We start from the raw sequence: 14,408 nt of genomic DNA, 5'->3' as shown, positions 1-14,408 counted from the left end.
TCGGTGTCCATTACGCGCCGGACTTTGGCGCGCGTCCTGGCCAATCCGAGTCGCGAGGGCCGTCGATAAGATGAGTATTTACCCCCAAAACACTGGACCACGAGGACAGGGAACCAACTGCGCATGTGCTGACTGACAGCAGATAATGTCGTGCCAAATGAATAATAACACATTCCCCAAAGCTAAATGTCAACACAGAAGAAGCAACATGAAGCATCAGAAATCTAAACACGAAACCCTTCAGTGTGTGCGCGTGCGCGTGTGCGCGTGTGTGGTAACATAAAACAAAGGGGTTTGTCTTCTCTGTGACACGCTGAGATATTCACACGGAGACGCACGAGCGTGTAAACGAGCGCGTGCGCGGCAGCATCGTTTGCATAGGAGACAACGGCCACTTTCTCCGAGGACGCGCTCGATGCCGAACACTGAACAATACACACGAGGGAGGAATGAAAGCACCAGTTTAACTTCATTCAGCGGAGAAGTTCAGAGCGTCTCATTGTCATGACGTCATAAGTCTACGGTGATTTTCCTGGTGTTTTAATGACGTCTAGTATGGAGGTCTGAGTGTGCCACGTTACATTTATTAAAGTTGAATTAAAACAAAGAGAATCATCCTGATTTGAGAGAGATTAAATAAATTAAGAATGAATGTGCTGTGACGTAGGCTATTTCAGACCTGCAGCTTTTCAGCTCCTGTGATGTTACATTCACAAACACCGACACCTGGTGGTCAGTACGGGAACTGCAGGACCAAACAGTCATTCATCAGACAAACACATGTTGAATTTAAAGAGACGCTGTCAGCAAACAGTGATTCATGGATACAAATCATAATTACCAGCAGTAGCTAAAGTCCTAATTGATTATTAGTGTATCTGTTTGGAAACCATTAAACACACAGCTGCGATGAAAGCCACAGACAGACAGGTTTATTGTGTGTGTGTGTGTGTGTGTGTGTGTGTGTGTGTGTGTGTGTGTGTGTGTGTGTGTGTGTGTGTGTGTGTGTGTGTGTGTGTTGTTCAGCTCTGGTAGAGTCTCCTGGTCGTCACCACGGAGCTGTTGTATCTGCAAACACAATTCAACAGAAATAAATCCAAATCACTTTTCTTTGTCATTTGTCTTCTTTTTTTTTCCTGACGTGACTTGAAACACCTGAAGCTGTGGTTTTACCTGGAGAAGTGGGAGGAGCAATGAGCTGTCAGTCCTGTCTGGCTGAGAGGAGCCGAGGAGGAGGAGGAGGAGGGTGAAGAAGATGAGGAGGAGTCCTGACTGTGGCAGAGACGCTCCCGACCACCAAAACACAAAGACTCCTCATGAGGAACCACAGGGATCTCTGCTAGAGCAGCGTTCTGACACACACACACACACATACACACACGCACACACACACACACACACGCACACACACACACACACGCACACACACACACACACATGCACACAGTATGGCGTCAGAATCGTTTCATATTACTTGCGCAACTATCAACTGAACGCGTCACACCCGCGTGCTTTGACGCCTGTGCAGCACACAGCGCCTGACGTGTAATGTAGTTTCCTCATTGACTTATAATGGTCACGCGTTCACGCGCACGTTCACGCGTGATGGCTGCTGCACGCCTGTGATCACATTACGCGGAGTAACTACGCGTAACATTCATGCGTTTTTTAGCGAACGCACGCATTAACGCTCGCATGAAGATAATTGAACATTTTTGTCAGGCGCTCACATGTACGCGGAAACGACGTGCGCAGACTCTGTCACGCGTAACAAGAAGCGGCGTACATATGAAGCAGCGTGCGCACGTCTGTCTGTCACTGTTTGACAAATGTTGTTACGCGTTCACACGCACGTGCGGTCGCAGATTCTGATGCTGCGCGGCCGGAATTGATCTGCTGTGCGCGCACCAAACGCGTAACATAGACGTGTAATGTAGTTGTTCTGTGTTCCATTTTCATCCAGTAGATGGTGCAATCGATCCAATGCGAGATACAAACATGGGTGGATGACGGGACATGGCAGTTTTGCTGTCTTCAGAGTCGAGATAAATAAGAGATTCTTTCTTAGATGAGTGAGAACCAGTGTTGGGCAAGTTACTTCAAAAGCGTAATGCATTATTTATTACTTGTTACCAGGGCTGGACTGGCCATCGGGCATATCGGGCATTTGCCCGAAGGGCCGATGGCGATTTTGGGCCGAGCCTTTTTTTTAAATGTATTTTTTACTAATGGTATTAGTGTTATTAATGGTATTAGTCATGATACATATTCAGTGTTTCCCACACATTGAATGGACTTAACTAGCGGCTCTAATAATAGGCCTAAACAGGAGGGCAGCAGCGCTTATTATAAGGGGAAATCCTCGCGGCTGATTTGGTTCATCAACGTCCTGTTTACCCCCGTCGCCATGGCAAGGCGTCCCCCCCGCCGACCCCCCTTTAGCTGCGCGAGTTTGACAGTGCGTGCGCGTATGTCAAAACCAAAACACCAAGGAAGGCTGAGGAATAGTCACCCACTTAATTTAATAATAATAATAGTCATAATAAACTAATAGTATAAAGCAGCCATCCCCAACCGTGCGGACCCAGTGACTAACTAATAACCTGCCATAAGGTGAAATAAAGAGTCGGTGAAGTTGAAAATATATTCACAGATTCGGGATCAATACATCTGAAGTGAAACGTTTTCAAACACAAATGATGCCTCTTCCCCACCGTAATATCAAAGACTACGAGCTACAAGCACCAAAACACAGATTTTTTTTACAAAAATCAGCTGTCCTCCGAGCTGAACGGAGAACATTGATCTATATGCGCAGCCGGCAGCCGGGCGAGTGCGCAGGGACCGTCTGCAAATTACAAGACAAAAGCAAGACGCTGCAAACAAGAGGAAAACAAGTTATACAATATTGTTTTCCTCTAGTGCGCCACTAGTGCTGTTGTTTTTTGTTGTTGATCAAAATATTGTCCAGGGGCATTCAAATAAATAAATCGTTGATATTGGACTTATTTTCTTTCAAGCGTACATTTTTATCTGTCCCTCAACACAGGCTATGACTACTACTACTATCTGCTACTACAACCAACCTGGACATAATTTGGCCCTCAGTGAAAACTAATTGGGGAACCCTGGAAGGCTCAGCACTGTGTTTTAGTCATTTTTCTTTTCATCTTTTCTTGAATGCTTGAACTCCTCAACCCCATTTAGTATGTCAACATTTTGTATTAGTACCAGCAGTTTGTAAGAAATTGGTCAGTGATTAATGTCATATTTTGGTTCTCAAAATTCATCAAATTGATGCATTAAAATTAAATCTATTAAAAATATTCTCCCGGGGGGAGCATGCCCCTGGACCCCCCTACAAGATCACAAGCCCCCCACGATAGAATCCTGTGGGAAACACTGCTATTGGTACACAAAACTGGTAGATCGGCCCCTTAGTCATGATTGATTCTGGGCTGGACCAATTACAGCCGAGGGGCGATGCCCAACAGTGTACAAGCATTGTCACACAAAAAATTGTTTTCATTCATAGGCTTCATTGTCTTTCCATCGATACCTGGTGGGCCGGTCTCGGCTGGAAATGCCCGGGCCGATTTTTGGTCCCAGTCCAGCCCTGCATGTTACTGTCAAAGTAATTAGTTACATTACAATATTACTGTCTTTGAATTGTAAGGCATTACACTGCTTTTACATTACTTTTGCATTACTTTTCGCCAAAATAAAAGGAAATATGGATTTTTTGTTCTCAATAGATCTGCTTGTGTTCAATGCAGCTCATTACACAGCAGGATGTGATGTTTTTCGCTTCAAAATAAAAGAACGAAAAACGGAAAACATGTACTGTATCTAGGCTACTAACTTTGTGTCTGTGTTTTTCAATTAGCCTAAATCTAATAATAATATTGTATAACATGTCTATATAGACCCCAGCTAGCAAAAGTTATGTGTGTAATTTAAAATGTGTTTTCAATTAAAGCAAGCTCTGTAAGAGCAAGGAGCTGTTTAAAGGCAAGAAAGTGCTTGGAGACTGTAAAGGGCATTTAAAACAATATTTATTCACAGAAATGATAAAAGGGGGTGTGGGGGGGAGGGGTCCATAATTGTGGTAGCTTGGCAACACCGATCCTCCACGACCACCGCTGGTCTTCCACTTGCACTCTGTCCTCTGCCGGGCGCAGACTCGGAAGCTGTGAGGGAAACAAGATGGCAGTCACTGCACTTTTACACCCAATACATGCACGCCACTTCATTTACGTCCTAAGATTGTTACTCACACGATGGGGCAGAGTATCAACTGTTCACCGTCACCTCGGGCACACGCTTCTCTCGGACTAGGCCAGGCGTACTCAAATACAAATCCTCAAGGGCCACAAAGATGTTTTTCAATGACTCAAAGGTCCATTTATTGAGGTCGGTCAGGCCACATGTCATATACTGTATTTAGTGCATTTCTTTTTGTTGTTCTTACCTCTGAATTTTGAGGATATGTTTCTTCATAATGTGTATGCTTTGTCTCATAATGCCGTTTTCAAATTGGAAATCTTCATCACAGATAGTCTCCTGCATATTAAGCACATGGGTCTTGTGCTGGTTGGAGGAAGAATGAATGCAAACTTTTCAGTCCATTCTTCTTTAAATTGGCGATTTTCACTGTCCACCTTTCTTTAGGCAGAGAACTTGGAACACGCCACTTTCATGTAATCTTTTTTCCCGTCTATGCTATCTATCTATGCTCCTACTGGCAAAGTGGCAACATGCGAACCGCTTCAAAAACGAAAGTGAAACTTAAAAATGCTCGCAGCGCGACCCAATAACAGGCTGTCTGTTGGCATGGAGACAAGTCCCGATACACGTGTTGACCCAACCAAAACACATACTGAAGAAATAATAGTTCCGGGGCCACAAATAGGTGGCCGGCGGATGAGTACCGCTGGACTAGGCTATATTTCCTTTCCTTTGTGGTCCTCATAACTGCTGCTGTCTGTGGCAGGAGGCTACGTTACGTTACACAGTTGAACCCGAGAGGAGGGGCCCAGTTTCAATGTTTTGTTTACACTGCAACAAGCAATACTCCAGACTCTACTTTAAAACTTACACAACACAAATGACCTATGTATTTATATAGTACTCACCATCTTTCCCACTCACCTTTCTCCTTCTTCTTTTTCTTCTTCTTCTTTTAAATTTCCGGTCCGGCAGGCAAAGTATGGCTCGCTGCTGCCTCCCCTGGTTGACTTAAATGAAAAGGCCAACTACATTACACGCTCATGTTACACGTTTGGTGCGCGCACAGCAGATCAGCTTCCGGCCGCGCAGCATCAGAATCTGCGACCGCACGTGCATGTGAACGCGTAACAACATTTGTCAAACAGTGACAGACAGACGTGCGCACGCTGCTTCATATGTACGCAGCTTCTTGTTACGCGTGACATACAACCTGCGCACGACAACGCACGCACGCACGCACGCATAACAAATAACCATGCGTTCACACACACGCTGCTGCGCGTCTTTCTAAGTGTTTTGACATCGATTTACCTTCATATACACACACACACACACACACACACATACACACACGCACACACACACACACACACACACACACACACACACACACACACACACACACTATGAATGAATGTGAATGAACAGTTTGACCTGAGATGCGTTCGTTTCTACCTTCATCAGCAGCTGCCGGTTCTTCATGTCCTGTTTCCATGGCAACACGTACAGTTTGGGGATCATGGGATGTCGGGCCGAGAACGTCGGGACGTGGGAACTGGATCGCCTCCGAGGGAACGTGAAGATGACCAATTACTTTTCAGGTGCCACGTCATTTCCTCTAACTTCACATTTACATTTTTATCAAACATAAATGTAAAAATATCCCGCTTCACTAATCATTCTTTGTTGAGCTTCCTTTGTTTTTCCTTCATTCTCCGGAGTAAACACAACTGTTCAGTCAGGCAACTTGGCTTACTTAAGTTGCTAATACTTAGAAAGATCAAGTTCAATTTACTTTGTTGGACAACTTAATAAAAGTAAGTAAACTTAACAAGTAGATATAAAGTCCACTGAACTTAAGGACTTTACTTGCCTTTTTTTAAGTGCAGCCGGTTTCCTAGACTCTCTAAGGTCAACGTGTCACATTTAACAGTGAAGTAAACATCTGAGTAGTCAACTTCTGAGGAACAGAAACATTCTGCAGACAACCCTAACCCCGACGAGGCAAGATCATGATGAATACAAGATGCGTATTGAAGGAGAGTTGTTGGTAAAGTCATCAAACATTCAAATTGAGGAAAAGGTTCAACTTGGTCTTTTTGTTGTTGTTTGGCAGAATCGTTACTCACTCGTGTTGGTGGGAACGCCCGGCAGGATCGGCCATGTTTGTTGACTGTCAGGGTCGCCTTAGTAACCCTCCAGGTGCATTGTGGGTCGAGGGTGGGATTACAAGAGCAGACTGGGGTCGGAGTTATTAGATTCACCTGCTCAGGAGGTTTAGGCTTCCATGTTTGTTGGAAACCCTTTGATTTTCTTTGTGTTTGTGTTGTTTTTGAATGAAAGACACTTTTTAAACCAACAAGTCGGATCCATCAGAATAATGCAACAGCGTATTACGGCCATTGTAGGTATTTCAATTGATTTATTTTTTAAATGGAGCCGCAATCTTCTGAGATCAGAGTCTTTTAGATTCAAATTGTACATTTACGAGGAAATTCTTGCAAATTTACAATTCCATTTGATCCTGTCGTCTACGTCAGGCTTCATGCACAGCAATGAGTTTATTTCTCACAAATGTATGACTCTGTAATCTGGTAAATCTGTGAGTTTTTTTCTCATAAATCTCCAAGTTTTCTCCTGTAATATTGCAATATATATATAAACTGTGTTTACGTGTCAGAACCTAAACTTCAGTTTCTCTCAAAGATTAACCGGCGATGTTTAAAAAACCCAGAAGACTCAAACTTCAACGGAGAATGTGACATAAAGACAAAATCAAATAATGCAGAAACATTTCAGCAAAAATAAAACTTTATTCCCCGACTGAGAAAAACAAAATCACGTCATTAAATCTGTGTATAATTTCTATATTCAGTCATTGACATCTCTGTAACAGTCTGATGTGTAAAAGTCATCTAGAAGGTAAATATAATAAATCAGCTTCATCTGCCAACAGAATCATCTGATATATGCTTCAAACACATAAACAGAATCTCATATTATTTACTGTCAGTAACAACATGGGGGAAGAATAATCAGTAAACCTGAAGATGAAGTTACGGTAGCACTGTTAGCTGCTAGCGGCCGACTCAGCCGTGTGGAGGCGACAGATACGCTCTGATTGTCAAATTCTGAATGTGAAGAGAATGGAGTCCCTGAAGTCAAAGGTCTGCTTTGGTCTCAGAAAGGCAGCAGTTCTAAGACACATGAAGGTAGAACGTTAAGGCAACGTGAGGCAAACGGGTGAGAATCCCGTCCTGGATCGTGAACCTTGACCCCTCCACATGTACGATCCTGTAAACAGCAGTAAGTTCAGTCAGGGTCCAAAAACCTTCACTGCTTTAAAAGCAAATACAGCAACACGAGATCAACACATGTATACGTTTGCCTCAGTGGAACCAGATAAAATACTGCATTTACATCAAGCTGTACTACTGTAATACAACTGTAATACTACTGTAATACTACTGTAATTCTATTTAATACTATTGTATTCTACCAGAGGGTTTGATTCCCAACCTTAAAAACGTTGACCAGGTTGGTCTGTAACTGCAGCCGGTGATGTAGAAGTGTACTCGGTGCACCGTGACATCACTGCAGGGTGGGTGTGGCTACCGGGGAACACTTCACCCGTTAACAGTGTTTGCTCCGTCTGATGCATCAACACATCTCAGTACTGTCAGTTCATAACATCTAGGTAAAAAACCGACTGGATGCTGGTTCCCAGTATACTGGTTTCCAGTACACTGGTTTCCTGTATGCTGGTTTCCTGTATACTGGTTTCCTGTATACTGGTTTCCACTATGCTGGTTTCCTGTATACTGGTTTCCGGTATGCTGGTTTCTGGTATGCTGGTTTCCCGTATGCTGGTTTCCAATATGCCGGTTTCCGGTATGCCGGTTTTCAATATGCTGGTTTCCGGTTTGCTGGTTTCCGGTATGCTGGTTTCCTGTATGCTGGTTTCCAGTATGCTGGTTTCCAGTATGCTGGTTTCCTGTATACTGGTGAAGCTGCCTGAGCGTACTGGCTCAGGCAGCTTCATCCAGAAGTCTCTGCAGGTTCTTCTGCACCTGGAAGATCAGAAGATAACGGATGTTTTTACTGGTCAACATAACGTCCTTTCAGTCTCACTGTTATCTAATCTTTACTGAGGATATATTGTTGTATGTTTTAAAACTATTTTCAATACTTCTAAAGGATATTCATACAAATTTAAAACCATCCAGCCTTCATGCATTTCTTCTTGAATGTTTTTTTTAAAATAATATTTGCAGGTTCCTGGTCCATATTTGAGTGTTTCCTGTTTCCACACGTCCGTCAGCTGCTGTTTGTGTCGATCTCTCCTTACAGACGACGGCATCTCTGTTCGACCGACGGATCGCTGACTATAAATGTTTGATTAACGCCAACGGGCGTCTGGTTTCACTCCCAAGGCTTCCTGTGCCTGTTTCTGTTCCTCACGCCAGAGACGAAGGTAAAACACCGTTAACACGAGTTAACATGCCGGCTGATCGAGGTCACAAAGTTGAAATAAAAAGCGGATGATTTGGCTGCAGCAGCTTCAAACACCGGGCAAGAGTTTAGTAGTTCCACTGTCAATTCTAATAAAAATTCAAAGTAAGAACTACTTAATATTAAATAAAATGCACTTAATAGACTGTGGCTGACTGAATATTATTATATATTATATTATATAATAATATTAAATTATGAAAAGCCAATTAATTTATTTTTACTTTACTGGAATGTCACACAAACAACAGGACGATGATAAAGAATGTTTCTTTATCATCTCTGGTTATAGACGATATCTGGATCTGGCGTCTGAATACCAAATATATATTTTAACTTCATTTATAATCTTCTGAGTTTTCTGTGAACTGGTTGAAAAGCCCTTTTTGTTCAAGATTCTCTCACAAATCCTAGATTTACTTCCGAAGCATCTGTTGAAGTTTTTAATCTAAAAATCGAATGTTTATAATCGAATGTAACCGAACTAGATTTTCCTTCGGAGTGTCCGGATGTTAACGAGAACCAGGTCTGGGTTTTTAGGACTCGGGCAGAGCGACTGACCTTCTCCAGCTTCATCAGGTTGATGCTCAGAAGTTCAGAGAAAAGCTCCGACTTCACGTCGCTCCCCCTCAGGAACTCACTCCTGCAGGGAGAAACAAACCGTATTCTTCAGTAGGAACAAAATAAAGGGCAACATCATTGGTTTCATGGATCTTTGTCACTTTAGGAGGAAACAGTTTGGCTCAAACAACAAAGGACTTTAACCCAAACCCAACAAGAACCAGAACCCAACCCGAACCCACCTGAACCCTAACCAGACCTGAACCCAACCTGAAACCTGTTAATATGTTTCTGTTCCAAATCTGTTCATAGATAAAGTTTTTTATTTTAAAAACTCACTCCTGGTGGAACTCAGTGACGGAGCCAAGCGTCATCAGTCTCTCCTCCAATGAGACGATCTTAAAGGCCAAGTAGCAGGAAGACATGACCAGGACACACACTCTGAGAACACACACACACAAAAATACATGATTTATTCTTATTCAGCACATTTATGCTGCAAAAACTAAAGAGACTAATGAAAATGTAAATATCGGTGAATGAACGAATGAATGAATGCACAGCGGTGGACTCACAGTAGCAGGTAGACAAACAGCAGAGTGTTGAGGGAAACTGGTTTCAGAGTACTGCTGTCAATCACCAGCTCCGTGCCTGGAAACAAAAACTCACTTTTCTTATTGATCCGAACAGTAAAATACACTTAATTGGTCCTGTATTGATCAGCTGGGCTGTAAACTCGTATTTTATTGGAAACCAGCAACACTTTTGTGGAGGTAGTAACATGTTTGGATGTGGTGTCCCACAGAGTTCCGTATTGGGTCCTCACTTCTTTGTCCTGTATATAAATTACAGGACAATATGACACCAATATTGTCTGAAAATTTTATTCAAAACAACGTAGTGTTTTTCACAAAGTGCGTTATATTTTTGGCTTCATGCTCAACGACTTCTTGTCTCACACTTTTAATAATAACTCTTACAGACTTGATCATAGTCGGTGCGAAACGATCGTTGTACTGGCGCTGCAGGCAGGACGAGCTCCTTACCAGCGTGGTGTTTGTGGTGCTGCTTGTGGTCTGATCTCTGCTGGGTCTGATGCTGGTTCTTGGCTTTGTGCTGGTGTTCTGGACGTTCAGGAGGAGCTGCACCGTCCGAGTGTTTCAACACATCCAGGAACTGAGGGACAGGAAACTCTGCAGCATGAGGGAGACAGGAAGCGGCGTGAGTAGGAAGACTTGTTACCGGTGGACCAGGACTCAACCTGACCCTCATGACACCAGCTGTGTGTTGGTGTTCAGCTGCTAAGTGAACTCCACCACGTAATGAGACACCGCGGGGTTCTTCTTCTTTCTCCTGGTTGTCTGACACGGATCGTGTCCAGGTCTAACATTACATCCTCCGCTGTTCACATACACCGGAGCTTCTCTCAGGTCTAAAGAATGATGCTCGCTTCATGAAATAAAAAGGGGAATATAGAGAATACATGTTCTGCAAATCCTGCTGCAGAAATAGAAATGTCAGTAAAACTTCAGGTACTTCAGTAGAAGCTGCTGCTGATTGGTCAGCGGGTCGGCGGGTGATACCTGCTATCTTTTCATAGTCGGGGGTCTGGGAGTCGGAGCTGCTGCTCTCCTCCATCTCCTGCCTCCTCTGTCTCACTGCCACGTCCAGATCACAGAAATCACCTGGGAAACTCTACAGGCAGACAGGCAGACAGGCAGGCAGACAGACAGACAGACAGACAGACAGACAGACAGGCAGACAGGCAGGAGTTAGATCATCACCTGGACATCAGACCAGGTATTGTGCTCTGAGTGAGTCTGTGTCTGACCCACCAGGGGGAAGCGAGGCGACAAAGGTGACCTTTGACCTCTGAAGCTGTTTGCCGCCGAGGACGGGATGGGGCTGCTGCACGGACTCTTCTCCTGCTCATTAAGATAAGATAAAAGAAGAACAAGTAAGTAAGAAGATGTTCTCTACTCAAGTAGAAGTACAGATACTTCAAAAAGACTAAAGAGAAGTAGAAGTACAGGCTCTGAAATGTACTTAAAGTAAAAAGTCTCCCTATGAAGGACGCTTCTACTGGCTGGTTTCTCTCTGAGTTCCTCTGCTCGTGTTTGATTGGATCTAAATCTATGTGAAATAATACTAAAGAATAATATCATTGTTTAGGTTTTCTACTAGCAACTATGAGCGAGCAGACAGGAGGATGGTGAGACACCCGTCTCACCTCCAGATGAAGACAGACAGACATCAAGAACTTGTAGGTGTTGTCTCTCGACATGAAGGACACGAAGACGTACTGAAACAACAGAATCACACAAGTTTTAACGTTTTCTATGTTTTTTTTTTTACAGATATTTGAAAATTGATTGAAGAATGAGATAAAACCTGCAGGTTTATTCTCTTATTCATGTGTGAGCGTTAAGAAGAGGGCGGAGCCTCTCACCCGGTCGTTGGCGGTGGCGATCACCAGGGCGTTTGGCAGCAGGATGGCGGTTTTGGTCTTCTTGATGTGCGTGACGGACATCACAGGGATGGCGATCTGAGACGGACGGAAACCAGGACACGTTCACAGTAAGTTACTGTCGCATCTACAGAATGATGACCTCACTGAACCATAACCTCACAGAACCATGACCTCACAGAACCTCACAGAACCTCACAGAACGTGGGGTGAGAAAAAAACAAAAAACGGAGCCGAGAGAGGAGGGCAATATTCAGAGAAAAAAAGTTGCAAATTTGCGAGTTTATTCCAATGCTAACAACCAGCATCTATGCTAGCTAACGTCCCATGAATGTACGTTTATGTTTGTAATGAATCATCCCAACGTGTGACAACGCCTCGTTAAGGTCCTTAGGGTGATGATGTTGATGAACTGTCATCTTAGGGGTATTTATGGATCGGGCGGTTTTACGTTCCTACAGTGGGCCTAATACGCTGTCGTACATAAATAACCAAAAACGATGAAAAATATATTCAAGCGCAGGTTCATGACATAAGATTTTACATATTTACTCTGCAGAACGTTGCAACTGAACTACAGCATCACTGTTTCTGTCATTTTACAAACAACACAAAAAGTTGTCTGTAATTGATAGAGAGATATCTGGACTTCTTTATAAATGTTGCACCGTTTGAATTCTTCATATGATGAAAGATCACGTGGTCGCCATGGCGACGCGACTCACCTTGGTGTCTTTGCCAAACACCTTGGAGTGGAAGCCGATCCAGTGGTCGGAGACGAACATGCGTCCCTGGTAGAGGATGTCCTTCTGCAGAGCACACGTGTAACCTGGCAATCAAACAGAGGACGCCGCCTTTAGCTTTCATCTCCTCCCGTATTTAAGGTGGACTGACGTTTGTGAGCGTCGATGACTCACTCTGTCGGAGCTGTTCCTCTTTGCTGATCTCCTTAAATATTTTATGGTACTGGCAGTTGCTCTTGGAAATCTGCAACACGACGAGGATCGGTCACGCAGAGCCACGCACAACGTGAGTATTGGTTCTAATTATTGGAACGGTAATGAAGCCATGACATCACTCATCCCACACCCAATGAGAGCTCACCTGGCTGTAGTGAGACTTCTTCCTGTCTATCTTGGAGTCCAAGTCGATCTGGACCTGAGTCAGCAGAGAGGTGTCGAAGGTCTTTGATCTGCAGACAGGATATATATATATATGAAAAAAAAAATCTCCTTCTCACCCCTGGTGGGGTGGTATCATCCTCAAGCTCGGGTCCTCCAGAGGCCTGGGAGTTTGAGGGTTCTGCACAGTAGCTTGGCTGTTCCTAGGACTGCACTCTTCTGGACTGAGGCTTCAGATGTTGTTCCTGGGATCTGTTGGAGCCACTCTCCCAGTTTGGGGGTTACTGCCCCGAGTGCCCCACTACCACGGGGACCACGCTAGTCTTGACCTTCCACCTCTGTTCCAGCTGCTCTTTCAACCCTTGGTACTTCTCAATTTTCTTGTGTTCCTTCTTCCTGATGTTGGCGTCAGCTATATATATATAAGCTGCATTAATATGTTTGTGGCCACTAGGGGGCAGCAGGACAACCAGCTGACAGCGTTTTACTGTAAAAAAGGAAAAATGCAAATGTATTTGAAGTCCAGTCCTCGAGGAGAACCAGGTTCTGTGTACCAACCTGACCAACGCTGGTTTACTGCGGCCCGGCGGCTCCTGTTGATCCGGATCGGTGGTCTGCAGAGTCTCGTTGGCCCTCGGCTCACATCTCAGCCGCTCTGCCACGTTTTCCACGTCTGAACTGCAAACAAACAAAACCACATTCAGACTCAGATGGAGACGTCATTAACGTTCATACAAGCAGACTTAAATCCAGACTCATAATTATTTTAAATTTAACATAATAAATATAACATATCAGTGTGGGACATTTATTGCATATAAAAAGAGACATATGAGGAATAATTATAGATATCAGCCTCCTTCATCGCTGGATCTGTCAGTCAGACACTTCATATTTGAGAGTTTAAAAAGGAAAGGACAATTAATATTTGTGTTTATCTTTATTGTCCTTCGAGGGGAAATGTCTTTACAGTAAGAGGACAAACACCAAAACAGAACAAACAAGAGGACGTTGATCAAACCGTCAAACAAGTTCAAAAGTACTTCTGTAAATGTAACATTGACATTTTCAGGAACAAAATTAACATGAACGGCAACAGGAAGCAACAAAACGAATCATTATAATAATTACAACAACATCTATTTGGTACAGGCGGCCGTGCAACACAAAGCAACACTGAGAGTATAAATAATACATACTGTGGGTTTTGATACAAATGAGACACAACTACAGAAGATCACACAAACATGTCTGATATGAATTCTTTGTAATGTAACATGTGACAGGAACCGACCAACCAGAGCTCAGCGGGACAGAAGGAGACTGAATGACCTCTAACACTGTGACTGATTTACTCGTCGGTCAACACAGATTAGGAGTCATTTCAAGTTTGATAAGCTGTTTGATCGTCTCACAGTTTATCAGCAACTTGAAGCTGCAACTATTTTCATTGTTGCTGCAAAGAAGAGAAACTGAGGAGACAGACGTGGACGTCATCATGGAGACGTCAGCCATCG

The 14,408-nt window shown here is 43.6% G+C and overlaps 2 protein-coding genes and 1 long non-coding RNA gene across 5 annotated transcripts in view; 1 reads left to right on the top strand and 2 right to left on the bottom strand.

Moving 5' to 3' along the window:
- Positions 1-942: 942 nt before the first annotated feature.
- Positions 943-6,394, bottom strand: LOC311023691 (sperm-associated microtubule inner protein 10-like; the record flags this gene model as incomplete). The annotated part of the gene is made up of 4 exons (XM_084025683.1): positions 943-1,068; positions 1,174-1,352; positions 5,686-5,794; positions 6,360-6,394. 4 exons carry the CDS (start codon positions 6,392-6,394, stop codon positions 1,023-1,025), a joined length of 369 nt encoding a protein of 122 aa, XP_083881809.1. The 3' UTR covers positions 943-1,022.
- A 1,541-nt stretch (positions 6,395-7,935) lies between these two features.
- Positions 7,936-14,408, bottom strand: part of gramd2b (GRAM domain containing 2B) — a gene marked incomplete at its 5' end in the record, with an annotated part of 10,358 nt that continues 3,885 nt past the window's right edge. For 2 of the 3 annotated variants that reach the window (XM_084025246.1, XM_084025248.1), the window contains 13 exons: positions 7,936-8,300; positions 9,304-9,385; positions 9,643-9,744; positions 9,879-9,954; positions 10,350-10,496; positions 10,887-10,998; positions 11,139-11,228; positions 11,534-11,605; positions 11,753-11,848; positions 12,496-12,599; positions 12,688-12,757; positions 12,875-12,962; positions 13,450-13,569. In XM_084025246.1, the coding sequence (XP_083881372.1) occupies positions 8,259-8,300; positions 9,304-9,385; positions 9,643-9,744; positions 9,879-9,954; positions 10,350-10,496; positions 10,887-10,998; positions 11,139-11,228; positions 11,534-11,605; positions 11,753-11,848; positions 12,496-12,599; positions 12,688-12,757; positions 12,875-12,962; positions 13,450-13,569 (1,201 nt within the window). In that variant the 3' untranslated portion in view covers positions 7,936-8,258. The remainder of the gene's footprint in view (positions 8,301-9,303; positions 9,386-9,642; positions 9,745-9,878; positions 9,955-10,349; positions 10,497-10,886; positions 10,999-11,138; positions 11,229-11,533; positions 11,606-11,752; positions 11,849-12,495; positions 12,600-12,687; positions 12,758-12,874; positions 12,963-13,449; positions 13,570-14,408) is intronic. The other variant, XM_084025247.1, reaches the window with a different exon arrangement.
- LOC311023445 lies at positions 8,434-11,562 on the top strand. Its single transcript, XR_014598212.1, has 3 exons — positions 8,434-8,704; positions 11,142-11,260; positions 11,476-11,562. It is a non-coding gene; the product is annotated as an uncharacterized lncRNA (long non-coding RNA).

This window comes from Eutrigla gurnardus, assembly GCF_963514095.1.
Source record: "Eutrigla gurnardus genome assembly, chromosome: 13".
Taxonomy (NCBI): domain Eukaryota; kingdom Metazoa; phylum Chordata; class Actinopteri; order Perciformes; family Triglidae; genus Eutrigla; species Eutrigla gurnardus.
Note: the sequence above shows the minus strand (reverse complement) of the source record. Positions and strands in the feature narration are given on the sequence as shown.